Genomic DNA, 17,945 nt, shown 5'->3' on the forward strand with positions numbered 1-17,945 from the left:
TGATTCAGACATTCGAGAGGCAAGAGTCGACGAGGACGTCGACGGCTTAAGTGGGGGAGGATGTCACGGGCCGCATGTTAAAAACAAAGAAAATGCCCAAGACATCATATATCTAAGCCCATGAAGCCATGTCTTCATGGAAGCTTCTGGAACGTCCCGGAGAAATCAAGAACGTGGCGGAGCATTCAAGATAATCTAGGGCATTCCGGAACATTCCACACAAGTGTACATATCTAAGCCTCACCTAGAATAATCTAGATTAGGCAAGTTGTATCTAGAACTATGCTAGATATTTTTGGATGTAAGTAGGGGATTCTAGAACCCTCCATTGAGGAGGTGACTTAGGCCTATAAATAGGAGGTAAGGCCATTTGGCCAAACCATCCAAGAATTGTAAGCAATTGTAAAGTTCTCTTAACTTTCAATACAAAGCTTCCTTTCTCCCATCTTCTAAGTGATTTTAGCATTCTCCAAGCTATCTTAGCTTTCTTTGTGATTCGATCCGGGGAAGCGAGGCTTCGAAGGCTTACTTAGCTTGTTCATCGAGGTATTCAAGTCTAAGTGCCGCACGGGCGGAAGGCTTAAAGAGTCATCCCGTGACAAGAGGAAGGCGTGGAGCAAGAAAAGCGTCAAGTGGATTTTCTTTCATAAGGGCAAGACCCACCCTTTCACGCATATCCACCGGCTCATCACCCACTCTGCTCATATCAAACCCCTGAACCAAACGAGCCAGAACCAACTGAACCACATGCAACCCTAGTGTCGCACCAGGGCACAACCTTCTGCCCGAGCTAAACGGAATGTACTCAAAACCCTTGAAATAGTCCACGTCAGCATGGTCGGTCATAAACCTTTCAGGGTGAAATTCACAAGGGTTGGCCCACACGCGCGGGTCCCGGTGCAATTTCCATAAGTTGACCACTATACGGGTGCCTTTGGGGACGAGGTAGCCAGAGAGATGAGTGTCTTCCATGCCCTCGTTGACGGTGATTGGGATAGATGGGTATAAGCGTAGGGTTTCTTTGACAATGGCTTGGAGGTATTTGAGGTTTGGGAGGTCGGATTCTTGAACCCATCTATCCCTTCCTACGCTGATGTCCAGTTCTTGTTGGGCAGATTTTAGGGCACTTGGGTGGTTGAGTAGCAAGGAGAGTGCCCATGTTACTGCAATAGATGTGCCATCTGTGCCACCTATGATGAGAATCTGCCAATTGAGGAAGAAAAAACAAAATAGAGAAACAATGTTTCTAGAGATTAATACTTGATTTGGAGGGATGACGAAGTGAGGGATGCAAATATTAGCATTATTAGACGTCAAACCGTTCGATCATTTCGATAACTGTACGTGTGGCGAAATGTTAAAATTAGCCTATTGAGTTTTATAGGTGGGCCCGCATTACGCCACAACTCAGTTACCGAAGGACCCAAATAATGTAAAGCCATAGTGTGACTTCAATGGTTAATTAACAGTTTAATATCTCAAGTAATAACTTGAACATATTTCTTTGAATAGTTTGGCCTCTTTTCAAAGTAACTCAAAGCTCAAGGGAGTATTTTATAATTAACATGTATTATCCATGGATATTATATGTCTCGATCCATCATATAGACAATATATTTATATCATTAGATAGAACTTGCATTGTGTGCGTGGGGCAGATCTGTAGCACCACAAAAAACACAAGTTTTGACACAATTCTTAGGCCATTAGATGTATATATTTATAATGGTTTAGATGTAATCTAATTAGTCTAATTAATTTTCTTTATTCAAATAATTATGAATTGGGAATAAAATTCTAAAATCCTAATTAAGAATTTTATTTTCTTTTTCCTATTTAATCTCTCCTTTCTCCTTTGACTCTCTCTCACTCTTTATAGTTCATCCTATTCCGTGTTTAATCAAAGAGTTAAGATATTGAAATGTAGATATCTTGGGTGGATTCATACTCTAACATCATGTGCTCATGTCTCACAATGGATTAGCAATAATGTGGTTCAAATTCGCTTATTCGTTTTTTGCGAGAATTGAACTTAAGACGTCTCACTTATAAGTGAAGAGAAATACCACTACACCGTGGTGCTAAGTGACATTATATGAAAATTATTATGTATGCGTAAGTTTGTAATAGCTAATAACGTAGTGTTACAAGTTTACGATACACACACACACACACATGTGTGGGGCGGATTTGTAGTGCCACAAAAAAATACAAGTTTTGACACAAATCTTAGGCCGTTAGATGTATACATTTTTAATGGTTGAGATGTAATCTAATTAGTCCAATTAATTTTCTTTATTCAAATAATTATGAATCGGGAATAAAATTCTAAAAACCTAATTAAGATTTTTTATATTCTCTTTCCTATCTCATTATTTAATTGTTTTTCATTAGTATCTCCTTTCTCCTTTGACTCTCTCTCCCTCTTTGTCGTTCATCCTATTTCGTGTTTAATCAAAGAGTTAAGATATTGAAATGTAAATATCTTGGGTGGATTCGTACGCTAACGTTATGTGCCCATGTCGTGTTTAATCAAAGAGTTAAGATATTGAAATGTAAATATCTTGGGGGGATTCGTACGCTAACGTTATGTGCCCATGTCTCAATTCTATATAGAATAATGTTAGGAAGACAAAATTTTTAAACGAAATTTGCAAACTAAATGATGTGTCACCAATAAGAGACAAACACATTAGTCGATACTTAATTAATAATCCAATCATCTACAACCAAGTCATTTGATTTGCAAATCTGGTAGAGTGTTATTTGATATGTAATATAAACCAAGTTTAGAGTCAACTTACAAGTGATGTTGCTTTGATGACGTTATCACAGCTATGGCCAGAAATGACAGCCTTCTCTCCAAAGTTGGATATCATCGCATCCATCAAGTCACTTGCGACCCTGCTGCTATTACCGATCTTGCCCCCTGGAGAACGATGTTCGTTGAGCCAGCTGCTAAGCACAGAGTCAAGTTCCTTAAACGTATGTTTCATTGAACTCACAGGCCCAAACAAGCTGTCCAGCCATTCAAGAAATGGTATAGCATCCGACCAAACAAAATTGCCAAGGCGATGCATAGTATCCTGCATAGCCTTTTCAAAACGCCAAGCCTCACTGCCTTTCTCATTGTATTCGCGATCTGAAAATCTCTTGCCCGCAATTAGCCTCACGCTAATGTTGAACATCAAGTGCTCTACTAACTCGCTCAAACGCACCGCTACTGGTGAAGTGGCGGGAGTTATGGTGAGGCCCGATGACCCCGCTACGTCGAACAATTTCTTTATAAACGAGTCAACTTCTTCAGCTCGGACGTGACTAAGCATTTCAACTTTTTGGGCTGAGAGAAACTCCTGAGTAGCCAACTTCCGGATGTCGCGCCAGTAGGATCCGTACGGGGCTAGGGCAAAAATGGCGTTGTTGTAACCCAAGTGTTTGCCGGCTGCTGTACTCGGTCGTGTGGCGAAAACAATGTCGTTTTTTGTGAAGCGTTCTTTTACTTGTTCCCAAGCGCTCAGCACCACCACTACTTGGCGCGGACCAAGCCTGAGTGAGTAGATCGGACCGAGTTTATCTGCCATGGCGCCAAGGATTAGGGCAACAGGGTCTTTGCCATGTAGGAGATGGAGGTGACCTATGAAAGGCCATGCTTCTGAGGGTTGAGGGACTTTGGTCAATGACATGGTTTCTGTCTTCGTGTTGTTGGTGATATTGCTCTTCTTCTTTTGCTTAGTGTATACTGCGATTATTCTCAATGTACCATAGAGAACCAGCAGCAAAGCCAATATGGTGTTAATAAATTTGTAGGTTGGAGAAATGAAATCATCCATGGTGGGTGTCTGCAGTGGCGAAACTAGGAATTATCAGGAGGAGGGGCGAATTTAAGTTGAACGATTCAAAAAATGTAGATAACAAAATCCATTTAGATAGTTGACAGTGGTAATGTCGTCCATAATGTATACAAGTTACAATTGTTGTCAGTGAGTTGTCTTGTCATGAAAACATCGCAATGACTCATTATCAATAAAAGCAAATACATAGTCTTACGAAGGAGGATTACAAAGAATACTCAAAGGATGACTACTTGAAAAATTTAAAGATGAATACAAGCACTGTTTTTTATAGTATCGGTTTATTACATAACTTTACAATGAGAAAGAAAAAAAAATCTTAGACTCTTAATCCTAAAGTCTACTATGACTATTAACTAATTAAACCAACAATTCAATTAAACAATAGGCAATAATCATATAAGTTATCACTAATCAATGCATAAAAAATAGAGTAAACTGTCGATTTGCCCCCTGAACTATCACCCAACTTTCGATTTGCCCCCTGAACTTTTTAATTGGAAAATTAAGGACTTAAACTAATTTTTTTGGCCGATTTCCCCCCTATCGTTAGTTTTTCATAAATTTCATCCAAATTAACGTTAACTCTTATCATGTGCAAACCACTTAACTCTCATTTGTGGACAAAAGCGTCATTTCACTAGACCTTCAGACAGAAAAGTTATAGAATCACACATATTTGCATAGGTTTATATTTTAGAAATCTAAGGTTTTCAATTATTTTAAAGAATGAAGTGACCGAACTACCCACACATGTTGTGCATATGCTTCCATTTAACAGAAATTTGGATGGAATGAATGAAAAATTAACAGCAGGGGGCAAATCGGCCAAAAAAATTAGTTTAAGTCCTTAATTTTCCAATTAAAAAGTTCAGGGGGCAAATCGAAAGTTGGGTGATAGTTCAGGGGGCAAATCAACAGTTTACTCTAAAAAATAATACATAGGTCATCAATTCAGCATTGAATGATGTTGGTTGAATGATGCAAGCTGCAGCCATTGGAGCCAATGGGAAGTCATAAGGCAGAAGACTGTGGGAACCGTGGTGTGGGGACGAGTGGTCCCCTTATGTATATTTTATTTATGTTTTTTTAATAAACCAAAACGATACCGTTCCGGTGGTCTATTAATTTTTTCAGAAGAAAAGACGACGCCATTCTATTTAAAGGCAAAACAAAAACAAACACAAACAGCCGCGCGCAGCGCAGGCTGCACAACAGCAGGGATAATCCTCAGGACTTGCAGGTTTTCCGACGACAGTAGAGGGGCGGAACATCGGTCCTAGGCTTCAATTTTTTTTTCCTAGGACCAAAACGATGTTGTTTTGGCCTGGATGTTTTTTTTTTAAAAAAAAAAAAGGAAAATGCAGTATGTTGCGCGCAGAGAACACCGGACAGGAGCTGAACCAATGAGTTTTCCGGCAAGGGGAGGGGCTGATCCATAGCTCCAGTCTTGTTTTCCGGCGAGGGGAGTGGCGGCCACTCCCTCGCCCTCACGTGGCTTCGCCACTGGGTGTCTGGGAGATGTACGAGGATGAAATGTGCGTAGGACGATTCTTAGATTTTGTATGTGTACTTATAGATTTTAAGTGGGTTTATTTGAAATCATGTCAATTTTTTTAGTGTTGTTACACTCATCACATTTTTTATACCCTATTTGTATCATCTTTCTAATAAAAGTAGGACACATCAATACATATGAGTTCCATCTTCATTTGAGAGAATGTGCAAATATGACATGAAAAATTTGGAAAAAGTAGCATTTTTATAATTTTAAACTTTTCAAATCAATATTTTCAATCAAATCCACTTGCCGGTGATTCTTAGTAGATTTTTTTTTTAATGAACAAAATTTATTTTTCCAAACTAAATAAAATAAAGAGTTCTCCCTCATCTCTTATTGTAGATTTTATTGTTTGTTAAAAAAAAATAAAGAGTTATTACTTGTCGGTGTATATCTAATAGTGTAGATTTTTATGGAAGAGGATTCTCTCCGGATTCACTTTGTGGGGATCTTAGGGATCTCCACATCCTAACCGTTCATCATATATCGTGCGACCAGTTTTCGTCAGGTACTATTTGTGTTTAATTTTAAATAAAAAAATCAAATGATTTATAACCGTACAATGCATGATGAATGGCTAAGAATATAAAAATTCTTAGAATTCTCATAATTTAGATCCGGATGAAATCCAAATCCGATTTTTATTTCATTTTCCTGACATGTGCATAATTTTGCCATTACGGGTCCCCATTCTTTTGAAGTTATGAATCTTATAAATGAAAAGGCTTATTTATGGTTTTTGCTTTAGTGCTCTCTACGAAGTCCTAGACCTCATAATGATTGAGCTTTTTTGTTTTTAATTTGGGGTCCGTTGTAATTTTCCATTTTCGTGTTAAAAGTGATAAAAAACGAAAATTAAGTAGAATGGGTGAAAATAAAAAATAAATTAAAAAATATGTGGATAGCATGCACAACCTTAAAAAAATGTAAAAAAAATTTCACAGAAAAGTAAACCAACAACCAAAAACTGAAAGTTATTTTCACTTCCTAATTAATTTTATCCACCACCCTATTTCTTCTCTTTTTCTTTATCTGAAACCATATTCTATTCTTATGAACCATATTATTTAAAATGTTGTTATTAGCACTTTAAAATGTTATTGTGCATTCCCAACTTTCTATATTTAAAAATAAATTTATCACGAATTATGAGAATTCTACGATACCTTTAAAAAAGGGTATTAATATTATTTAATTTGAACTTAGTACCAAAAAATTATAGTTAATAATATATATGTTTTTTTTATTAGCATCCCATATAATGTTGAATACATCCAACATTAAAATTTAATGTTCAATGACTTGTATGCCTTAATATGCAATGACTATTTCGACCTCATAAGATTATAAAAAAAATTAAAATAATTCTAAATACACCCCAAATAACACATCCCAATATTATTTATTTTCTTCAACTCTCAAAACCATTCCCTCTCCATTGTACGTAGAACAAAACCCTAATCAATAAAACTAGAAAGATGTTAACTGAAAAAAATTATTCATAAGAGAATCTTAATCCAAAACCAAATACACTTCACATTGATAATTGATATTCAATCAATTAATTCCAACTTTTGTCCCCATTTTCATATTCCTACTTGGGTAGTTTCCATCTTTTTGAACCTGATTCCTTCAATCAAATCAATCTTCCATACCAAATCAAGTAATCCCTTAATTAGTCTTATTAGTAGGTTGTTCGGCTCAGAGAAGCAATACAAAGGCCCTCATTTGCAAGTCTTGTTTTAAGGATATATGGTTTCCACATATTTTCCAGGAGAGCTCGGAAAGGTTGTCCCTTTCTTTTGCGTACACTTAGGTTTCGCAACATATTCCTACTTATCCTAGGTTGAAGACCAAACAAAAAGAAATGGAGGAACTGAAGCACTGGCCTTTCCTTTAAATGTTGTGACCTCAAGTTTTTAATCAAAGCAATGTTACTCTTTAATCATCATTTGGCGTGGCATGGTAGAAGAAGAATAATTGTGGCTAGTTCTTGCTGGAGAAGAGGGAGGACTAAATTTTTTTTCTTTTTTAAGATATGAAGAGTGTGGGGTATATGTAGAAAATGTGGGGTGTATGTTGAGGTGTGGGGTGTGATGGTATTATGGAAAAGTAAGTGGGGTGTATTAAGATAAATTTTAATTAAAAAAGCAAATGTGGGGTGTATTAAACAATATGTGAGGTGTTGATAAAATAAGCCTAATATATAATGGCATTAGTAATACTATAATAAGATTGATAGTTATATTGACTACGTTCTATTACAGTGTAAAGGTAAGTTGTTATACTTGGATGTGATTGAATTACAATTCATATTTTATGATTACACCATTGACATCTAATTGCATAATAGACGTAGGTTATCATTATGGAACATATAAAATTACACTACATCTTAATGATGTTACAACAAGATGTTAACATTCAATGTTTGTAAAGTTACACTACAATCGTTCAAACTTAGCATCCAAGGTTATAATTAATTACATAAAATGACGTTGGTTTACTATAACAAGGTTGTTTTTATGGTTTACACATCATATAAAGGTTCTAAAAGATGTTAGGCGCTAGTCGGGCGGCGGGCTGGGGCCTAGCGCCTATGCGGACTAGACGGATTTAATTAAATCTACTATATTTCGTATAAATAAGTGTCTATTTATACTTAAAATATATATAATTTCATTATAAACTACAAAATAGAATGACATATATATATATATATATATATTATGAGCTATTGGAACATAATGAAAACATGGGGAACAAGCATATAATGTGTGTTCATTCAAGTATTCAACAAGTCTCTTACAATTTATTGAAAAAAATAAAATGTAAAATGAAAGTTATTTATTTTCTGTCTAAGTGAGTCGCAATCTAAGCGGGTGCCAATGTGGGTTTGGGCAGGTTAGGCGGGCGCCTCAGTAGGTCTTAGCGTCATTTCTTAATTTTCAAACGCCTAGGCATTAATCGGGACGGTGGCCAGCTGCCTAGCGCCTAAACGGGGCCTAGGCAGCGCTAGGCAGGGATTTTTAGAACAGGGATCATATTACACTATTAAGGAAGAAAACTATAATTGAACATTATTGCATTACAATATCAACATTCAAACTAAATGGTATTAACACCTTTATTTATTAAAGGCACCATAGACTAACTGTTTATATTATATTTCACACCAATACATATTAATCTTAGGGGTGGTTTTGATATGGACCGTATCAAAACTCTCATACCAATTATCATACCAAACTTTTGGTATTGCAAAATTGATTACATTACATGTCAAACTTTCGGTATTACCGAAGTTCAGTATGCCAAATACTTCGGTTGACATGGTATGGTAATGGTAATTACCACTTTATTTTGGACTACTTTTTTGGGTCAAAATCTGAAGAAAAAAAAATTCATCAACGCAATTCAAGGTCCACTTTTTCAAATTTTTTCATCAACTTTGTAACTAATTCATACCTTTCAGATGATTTAATCATACTTGAAGCCTGCAGGTAGCAAGCACAAGTAGTAAAAAACTACAGGCAAGAAGCAGAGAGTAAAAAGCATAGGCAGCAGCACACCAATACAAATCCTAGTAGATTTCTGTAATTGACACTCATTAAATATATATTATTTTATATATATACTTCATGTACTAAACACTAAACTATATATTTATATTTTTCAGTACGGTGTAATACCATGGTAATGGTATTGAATACCAATACCGTACCAAAAAAACTTCGGTTCAATACATTACCATGCCATTACCGATTGGCACAAAATCGGTATGGTACGGTTGGCATGATAATTTGGCAAAAAAATCCACCCCTAATTAATCTCACTTGTATGTGGCATATATAATTTTTCTTTTCAATGTATACATAACTTTGTGGGAAATGTTGTAGAACTATTTTACTGGGAAAAAAGAAGAAGGAGAAAACTGACAGCATGGGGGAGGAGAGAAGAGCTTGAGGAATTTTGTGTGACATATTCCTCATGCCTTGTACCTTTATTTATACTAATAAGGGTGAGGGAATCCTTGCTATCCAAGTAATACAATTACAACTAGAAAATATCTAAAAGATATCGTAGAATCCTAGCTATACATAAGCTACTAGGACACACACTCCTAATAGAATTAGGACTGCAAAAGTACTCCCTTTTGAATGTGTAAGCACTCAAGGAAATGACACATTATGTTATCTGATGATGTCGAAATAGTTGATGAAGTCGTCTTGTCTAGCCAACACAATGAACAAATGCGAGTCTCAAAATATACTGAGGAATGCATAAGTAGTAAAACTCACAAAATTGGCTATGGTAATACTCATAGCCTAAGAAGAAAAATGAGAAGTTGCATTAAGTCAAAACTAAACGCCTTTAGGACGTAAGTAGAATACACACAAGGGTTTGACCAGCCATGTCAGATGTCTCGTTAGAACCTTATCAGGTAGCAAAAATCTAGTGGGAAAAATGTTTTTTCCTAGGGAAAATAGTGCAGTAAGGTCACGTGAGTATACTTCTGGATACATCTCATGAGTTTAACAAAACTTCTAAATGAGAACTACAAACTTTACAAATGAGATAGTTATGCATACCAATTCCTTGAACAAGCTTCTGGAAGGTAGACTTCATAAGTGACTTCATAAAAAGGTCGGCAAGGTTGTCTTGGGATCATATTTGCTTGATTTCAATCTTATGATGCTTTGCTGATGTGATAAGGCACAATATACTTGATGCTGACTTTGTTGATGTATTATGTCTTAGTATGGTACATGTGGCATTGTTGTCATAGATCGTCCTTAGGACTTAACGATGTATGAAGAACCACAAGTACTTAGAATATGCTCAACAAGAGCCATATTTCTCACGTGTGGCCTAGTGAGGTGCGATAAGCTTTTGGAATAATTCAAAGATTTCACAAATGAAGTCTATATTGTGGAATGTGCCTTGCGCAGGTTTTATAAGTAACCAACATCAACATAACAAACAAGGTAAGTATCATTTCGAGGAACAAAATGGTTAGATCCCTTCGGATGCGTAAGTATAAGCCCAAATCCATAGTACCTTAAGGATGGAAAAAAAACGTCTTTAGTGCCAAATCAGTGGCGGTGTGTAGGCACAATGTTTTATCTTGTCAACAGATTAACAATGAAGGACAAACATGTCATGTCTAATACAATGAGCTAGTATAACAAACCACAACGTTGAACTTATATATGAAACTTCGGGTTCCACAACCTCTTCAAGGATGTCATATATATCTATCTTATGAATGATCATGAGTATAATCAAAAGGTAACACCCTTGGGGTGTGGTTTGATTGGTGGACCAAAATACTGTCAAAACAATGCTCAAACTTCAGGTCAAGGCATAAAACGAGTTTTTCCAAGATCCTTCAACTCAAATTTCATTTTCATGCCAAAATCCTTATGCGATTTATGTCATCGACTAGACTGCAATTGTAACAATTCAGAATACTTCTTAATTAGCATGCAAGTGCATAGTTTATTCTCATATCCCTGACTAATCAAATATTCACTTAGACTGGTATACCACATTAGCCCAGATTGCTTAAATTTGTAAAGTGAAGGCCTCAAACAAGTTGAGGGGGTGTTATATGGTCTGAAACTATTTGAACCAGTCTATGTAATTCTTTGAAAACTTGCATGTAAAATCTTTATATCAGTACCTACATGGACAAACTCTATAATGGCATTCATAATGCTACAAATAATCACAACGCATTTGAGAGAAGTCTTGTGCCAAAAGGTGTGCATTATATCAGACTATTTCATTCATCTCATTACGCTTGGTTTCCTACTTGTAACATGACAGGGTTACCTTGGACAATGTAGGAACAATAGGTTTAAACAGTCTTTGGTAAGGAATCTAATTCAATATGGATTGTAATTTCAGTTGGCCAATCAGTTCTACATTGCCACTAATCAATAAAACACTGTTCAATATCGTTGATTTTCATTTATGTCGGTAGCTACTATATAAGTGAAACGTAATCAATGATAATCATTTCAATTCCACATCTCACCCAAACTAGAATACTGAACCAAGAACTTCAAGTCTGAAAATAATCCAGATTAATCTCACAAGATGGAAATTATGGAGACAACGATCAAATATGAATTCATTTTGTGTCATATTTTTCCTCTTATAGGGAAGTAAATCCTATGAATCAAGTGATATATCGCTCATCTAGCGGAGAACAGATGATGGTTGGTCGTCGGTGTACCTGGTAGTCCAATTGGGGCAACACACCCAATGTTAACTCGATGATCATTATGTACTTCCCTCATTGCAGACATATTTGCAACTAGTATATGTTCGACACACACTTCATGGATGAAAATTTCTGGTTTCGAATGCACTAATTCAAAACTTCAGGTTCCATTTAGATGAACTTCTAGATCATGGGTACTTCCAAGAACACAAGATAGAATATACAATTGGTGTAGTAAATTTTGGTTGCTTTGGGGCCTAGTGTGAGCGAGCCCAATAGCGAGCTGGGCAATCCAAAAGGGAAACCCAATATGGTTTGGGACCATCAATAGTAGGCCTAACTGGAAAGTGGGATGTTGACCCTAACGCCAAATGTCGTTGTTTTGAGGTGCTCTAGAGGCGGCTTGGTGCACTCAAAGTGCGGCTCGACTAGGTGAAGCGATTTCAAGCACAACGTAGCTTGGGTTCGGTGAGGCTCGGTGGCACACCTTTAGGCCGCGACTCGACTTGAGTGTGAATTTTTTTTCTCAACGTGACTCGACGTAGCTTCAGGCTGTGGCTTGGATTAGGGTTTTAGACCCTTTTTTTGCTTCTATTTTATTGTTTTCTTTGTACTCACAGAATTCAACATAGCAATATTGAATAAATAAAATACAACTTGGTATAGAAGAAATGACATAATAAATACTTGTGTATGCAATAACAATATGTATAATTGAGCAATTTTTGTAGTATAAGCAATATAAAGCAACAATAAAACATCGATTTCGTATTTCAGAAGAACCTGGATGTGATGGAAACGAAATAAAACTTATGAATATTAATCGTAGAAGATCATTCTTCAAAATCTGAATTTTCATCTCCAACGCGTTGTATCACATCCAACATAGACCTTGAAAAGAAATAACAATTGAATTAATAATAAGTAGAACAATTAAATAAAATAATAAGTAAATCAATCATAATAAGAATGATTAAAGTGCAATACTCCCTTAAATTGAAAATGATCAAACTCTTTTTACTGAAAATGTGTCATAGGTATATTTTACTGAGGGAAAAGAGAGGAAGAAAATTGGCAGCAAGTTGAGGAAAGAGAAGGGCTTGAGGAATTTTGTGTGTCATATTACTTATGTCTTGTGCCTTTATTTATACTAGGTGCGAGAATCTTTGCTCTCCAAGTAATACAACTATAACTAAAAACCGATCTAAAAAATATTGTAGAATCATACACATAATCAACTAAGATTTATACAATCATGATACTCCTAATGAAATTAAAATTGCAACAAAAATAATTTATGAATACATTTTTTTCTCCTTCACCACACTTCCTTTTATTTATATTGATTGATTTTTTTGTTTATTCATTTGAAATGGTATAATAATCCTAATTCTTTGGTCATCATGGTCCTCAGGACCCATTACAATATTATTTATTCTTATATATTTCCTTTAAAAGATGCAAAAGGTGTTGATGCATCCTGTCCACATAGAAAGCTTACCCTCTTCATTTATATGAAGGAAAAATAAAATTTGTAATTTTTTCAAGTAGTGCTACCATCATTTGTACCATTTTTCTAATTGAGGTAAGGCCACTAACACATATTGATCTCATCTTTATTAAAAAAAAATACTATAAATGATGATACAAATAAATGATAATAATACTAATTTTTTGGGTAAATTATATTTTACCCCCTCAAGTTTTGGGTCGATTTCAATTCCTTACAACATCTTTAAAACATTTCAATTTCATACATTTACTGAACATTTTATTTCAATTTCATACATCTGTTAGAAAATCTGTTAAATAAACCGTTAAGTGATGATATGGCAAATATGGAATCCACATTTATGTTGACGTGACTGCCAAATATGTGCCACGTGGCAAAAATAATAATTTTTTATGCATTTAAAATATAATAATATTTACCCTATTAAAAAAATAAAATAAATAAATAAATAAAACAAACAAACCCAGAACCCCCCCAACCCACCTTCATCTCCTTCACTCTCTTCACCTCCCCTCCCATCCAAAAACCCACCCTATCCCACCTCACCCCCACCTCCCCCGCAACCCCTCACCCCACCCCTTATCGTGCGCACCCCTCACCTGGTGCTCCAGAATCGGCGATTCCGCCTCCATCGTGAACACCCTGCATGCCATGGACAGATCCGGCTGGCTCAGCGCCATGCTCAACACCATTTTCTTTGTAGCTAAACAGAAATTAAGCCCAAAGGTGAGAAAAAAATAAAATGGGTAAATTACACAGAACTACCTTAACTATTGGGTCAACCACAGTTTCATACCCCATCTTTAAAACATTTCAATGTCATACCTTATCTTCAAATTTGTTGCAATGTCATACATTCCATCAGTTTGTCTATCAATTCCTCCGTTAAAAGCCGACGTGCCTCGAGACAGGGCATATTCTCTATTAAAAAATTAATTAAATATAAAACTAAAAAATAAAAATCATTTAATATTTTTTTTTATAAATGGGGGATCCACCCCTACAAACCCATCATCATCCACACGTGCCCCCCTTCTTCCCTCACCCTTGTTCCCCAGTCCACCGACGACATCGACATCACCCATCTTCGAGCACCCAACCTCACCATTTGCCTTTACCTCTACATATAACACTGAAAATCCATCCCCTATCGCTGCAATTTCAAAGCAAAACCAACAATCTTTAAGCAAATTAAATAGAATTTTGAGAGTTCAAAGAAAAAAGATGAACCACATGAATCTGAGCTCACGGGTCAAATTCTAGACCTACTCAATGTTGAATCAAGCAAGCAGATCCAGATCCTCCTATCTTTCAACTTCCACCTGCTCAAAACCACCATACCCATTTCCCCTCCGCCACCCCACACCGTCGTCGACCCACCTCCCATTTCGCCATCTCTGTCGTCGTTACCAAGCAAGAAACGTTCACAGAGGATTTCAAAGAAGAATCCCCGAAACCCACCTTCAATTTCAAATCCCGAAGCTATTAACCAGCCTTGGACGATGTCGTCTGTCTCATTTTGTGACCCGATTACGATCCACGAGCGATGCAATATTCCTTTCTCATCGAAGGCAAGCGGGCCCGACTCGTCTTCATCTCGTTGTCGACGACAATGGCGATGTAGAACCCAGATTGGAGTTCGGGTACCTAGAATCGAACTGGGCTTTGAAGAGGTCCCAGCATAGGAGAATGTTGGTGGACAGCTTCTTGGAGCCATGCTTCTTCCAGAAGAGAATGATGGGTTTGTAGAGTGGGTCCCCCATTTAAAAAAAATATTAAATGATTTTTATTTTTTAGTTTTAAATATTTAATTAATTTTTTTAATAGGGAGTGGGCCCCGCCTTAAGCCACTTCAGCATTTAACGGAGAAATTGACAGACAAATTGACGGAATGTATGACATTGCAACAAATTCGAAGATAAGGTATGACATTGAAATGTTTTAAGGATGTGGTATGAAATTGTGGTTGACCCAATAGTTGAGGTAGTTTTGTGTAATTTACCCAAATAAAATTGAATTCAAAAGTTCAAAATTTTTACAAAAAGTTTATGAATTTATCGCCTTTGCCTTTTCCTTATGGAGATTTAGATTCTCTTCCATTTAGTGAGCTTTTCTGAATTTTGAATTTTCAGATTGTTGTTTTTTGGGTTTTGGGTGGTGTGGGGGAGGTGGGGGTGGGATGGGGGGGTTGCGGGGGAGGTGGGGTGGGTTAGGGTGGGTTTTTGGATGGGATGGGAGGTGAAGTAGGTGGGATGAGGTGGGTTTTTGGATGGGATGGGAGGTGAAGTAAGTGGAGGAGATGGAGGTGGGTTGGGGTTCTGGGTTTATTTGCTTTTGTTTTTTAATAGGGTAAATATTATTATATTTTAATTGCATAAAAAAAATTATTATTTTTGTCATGTGGCACATATTTGATAGTCACGTCAGCATAAATGTGTATCCTATATTTGTCACGTCATTACTTAACGGTTTATTTAACATATTTTTTTAACAGATGTATAAAATTAAAATAAAATGATAAGTAAATATATAAAATTAAAATATTTTAAAAAATATTGTAAAGAATTAAATTTGATCTCAAATCTGAGGAAGTAAAACGTAATTTACCTTTTTTTTTTCTAATCCGCAAATAATGGAGTTCCTCCAATTATTGGTGTTGCCATCTAGGACATAATTTCTTCTGACAATTTCTGTTACAAGGGCAATAATTTCTTGATCAAGAAGTTGTTGGCAATGGTCCTGCCACATTATGAAGTGTTTGGGGGGGGGGGGGGGGGGTGTTAGGTAATACTGAATTCTACATTGATGCAAAATTTAGGCATCAACATCATTCAACTGTGTCACATGATAACTCCGTCCATTAAATTATGCTTGACTAAGTTGATTTATTGATGAAATAGAATAACATGTTTATTCTGAACTCGTTTGAATGTAGTCTTAAAATGACTGAAAATGCTTTTAGAAAAAATATTTTTGGATTCTAAAAGTACTTAAAATGCTTTATGCAAGAAGCACCAATTATGTGTTTCTTTTAAGAAACACTTTAAGTCATTTTTTAGGATTTACTTATATTTTTACTAATGATTGATTCTAAAACATTTTCACCAAAAATACTTTCAGTCATTTTAAAAGCACGTGCAAACGAGTTTTATTTGTATGAGGTTAGTGCTTGCCAACAAAGCTAATATGGTGTCAATCATTTGGTGGATTGGAGAAATGTGTGCCTAGGATATAATATCATATAGTTGATTTTGCACGTTCGGGGTACTAGCAACATACTTTACTTATACTCATGTCACGTGTATTCAACTAGCATGTAAAATTAAAAGTTTAATTACTTTTGGTTTACAAACTAAAGCTTTAATTGTACCAAACATAATTAAGTATGAGTAACGCTAGGGTGACTAAATTTGTAGACAAAATTTTGTAAACTAAATGACATGGCAGTTGATGATTAGATTATTATTTAAGTGTTGATAAACGTGTTCATTCCTATTGACGACACATCATTTAGTTTACAAATTTTGTCTCCCTAACATTACCCATTAAGTATTGACGACAATCCTTACATGTATTTAGTACAATCATCATCTACATAAATATTCTTGTGAATATATGTATTTAATATACTTACCGTCTGACCACTGAGATGGAGAAATTTTTTAATGTGCCAAGAATACAGAGTGGTACACCACGTGTCATTATACAAGTGGAGAAAAGTTTATTATTTAAGTGTCTCACCACTTATACAATGACATATGGTGTACCATCCCGTATTCCGGGCATATTGAAAAATCTCTTGTTTAGATGGTGATAGTATTAAATACATATAAGTATTATAACCAAATTTATAGTTAAAATTTTAGATTTGAATCTAGCTAATTGAATACACATGACATGAAAAGAAGTGAAAAAAATTATAAGAAGATTAAAATGTTAAGGTAAATGGAAAAATTGTTAACATTTCACGTGTATTTATAATCGGGTGGAATTATTTGGGAATGGCCCAAGTTAGGTTTGTATCATTCCCTATGGAGTTAGTGTTATGGGACTCATACTCTACATCTAATGCAAACGGCAACATCAAACATTTCCAATATAATGTATACAGTCTTCCTCAATAACGTTCCGAATTTTTTAGTCCGGGCAATTCAATACCATGCAGTCCTCCTCAATAACGTGCAGATTTTATTTGGTCCGGTCAATTCAATACCTTGCAGCTTAATCTATGAGTAATGTTAGTGAGATTAAATTTATAAACTTAATGATATGTTACCAATAAGAAATAAGTATGTTAATCAACACTTAAGTAATAATCTAATCATCAACTTCTATGTCATTTACTTTACAAAAATTTATTTAAAAATTTAATCTCCCTAACATTACCCTTAATCTATATAGACCCTTCTCAATGACTTGACACAAGTTTAGATGATTTAACAGTTATTGACAACAGTTCACATACAGTAGTATAGTCCTCCTCTATAACAAACGCGTAGATTTTATTTGGTCAGGTAACTCAATACCTTGCAGTTTAATCTATCCAGATCATTCTCAATGACTTGATACCAGTTAGATATGATTTAACAATTATTGATTGGAATGAATTTTTCATCGAAGAAATAAGAGATCTTGTGTATGCTTATAAATAGTTCAACTAATTTTTTATATTGTCAATTGATTTTAGGATGACCTCACTTTCTTTATGGTATTAGATTGAGAAAGTTGTTCCATGTTTGAACCCCAACGTGCTCCACATCTTCTAATTTCCGTTGTCCACGAATTAGA

At 35.6% G+C, this 17,945-nt stretch overlaps 1 protein-coding gene and 1 long non-coding RNA gene across 2 annotated transcripts; both read right to left on the reverse strand.

Moving 5' to 3' along the window:
* Positions 1-258: 258 nt before the first annotated feature.
* LOC126585841 (dimethylnonatriene synthase-like) lies at positions 259-4,086 on the reverse strand. Its single transcript, XM_050250398.1, has 2 exons — positions 2,805-4,086; positions 259-1,203 (listed from the first exon to the last, which is right to left on the reverse strand). The coding sequence occupies exons 1-2, from the start codon at positions 3,828-3,830 to the stop codon at positions 589-591; spliced, it is 1,641 nt and encodes a 546-aa protein (XP_050106355.1). The 5' UTR covers positions 3,831-4,086; the 3' UTR covers positions 259-588.
* An 8,221-nt stretch (positions 4,087-12,307) lies between these two features.
* On the reverse strand, positions 12,308-15,322 carry LOC126585860 (uncharacterized). The gene is made up of 2 exons (XR_007610665.1): positions 13,757-15,322; positions 12,308-12,535 (listed from the first exon to the last, which is right to left on the reverse strand). It is a non-coding gene; the product is annotated as an uncharacterized LOC126585860 (long non-coding RNA).
* Positions 15,323-17,945: the final 2,623 nt, after the last annotated feature.

The sequence above is a fragment of the Malus sylvestris genome, chromosome 10 (assembly GCF_916048215.2).
Source record: "Malus sylvestris chromosome 10, drMalSylv7.2, whole genome shotgun sequence".
NCBI lineage: Eukaryota > Viridiplantae > Streptophyta > Magnoliopsida > Rosales > Rosaceae > Malus > Malus sylvestris.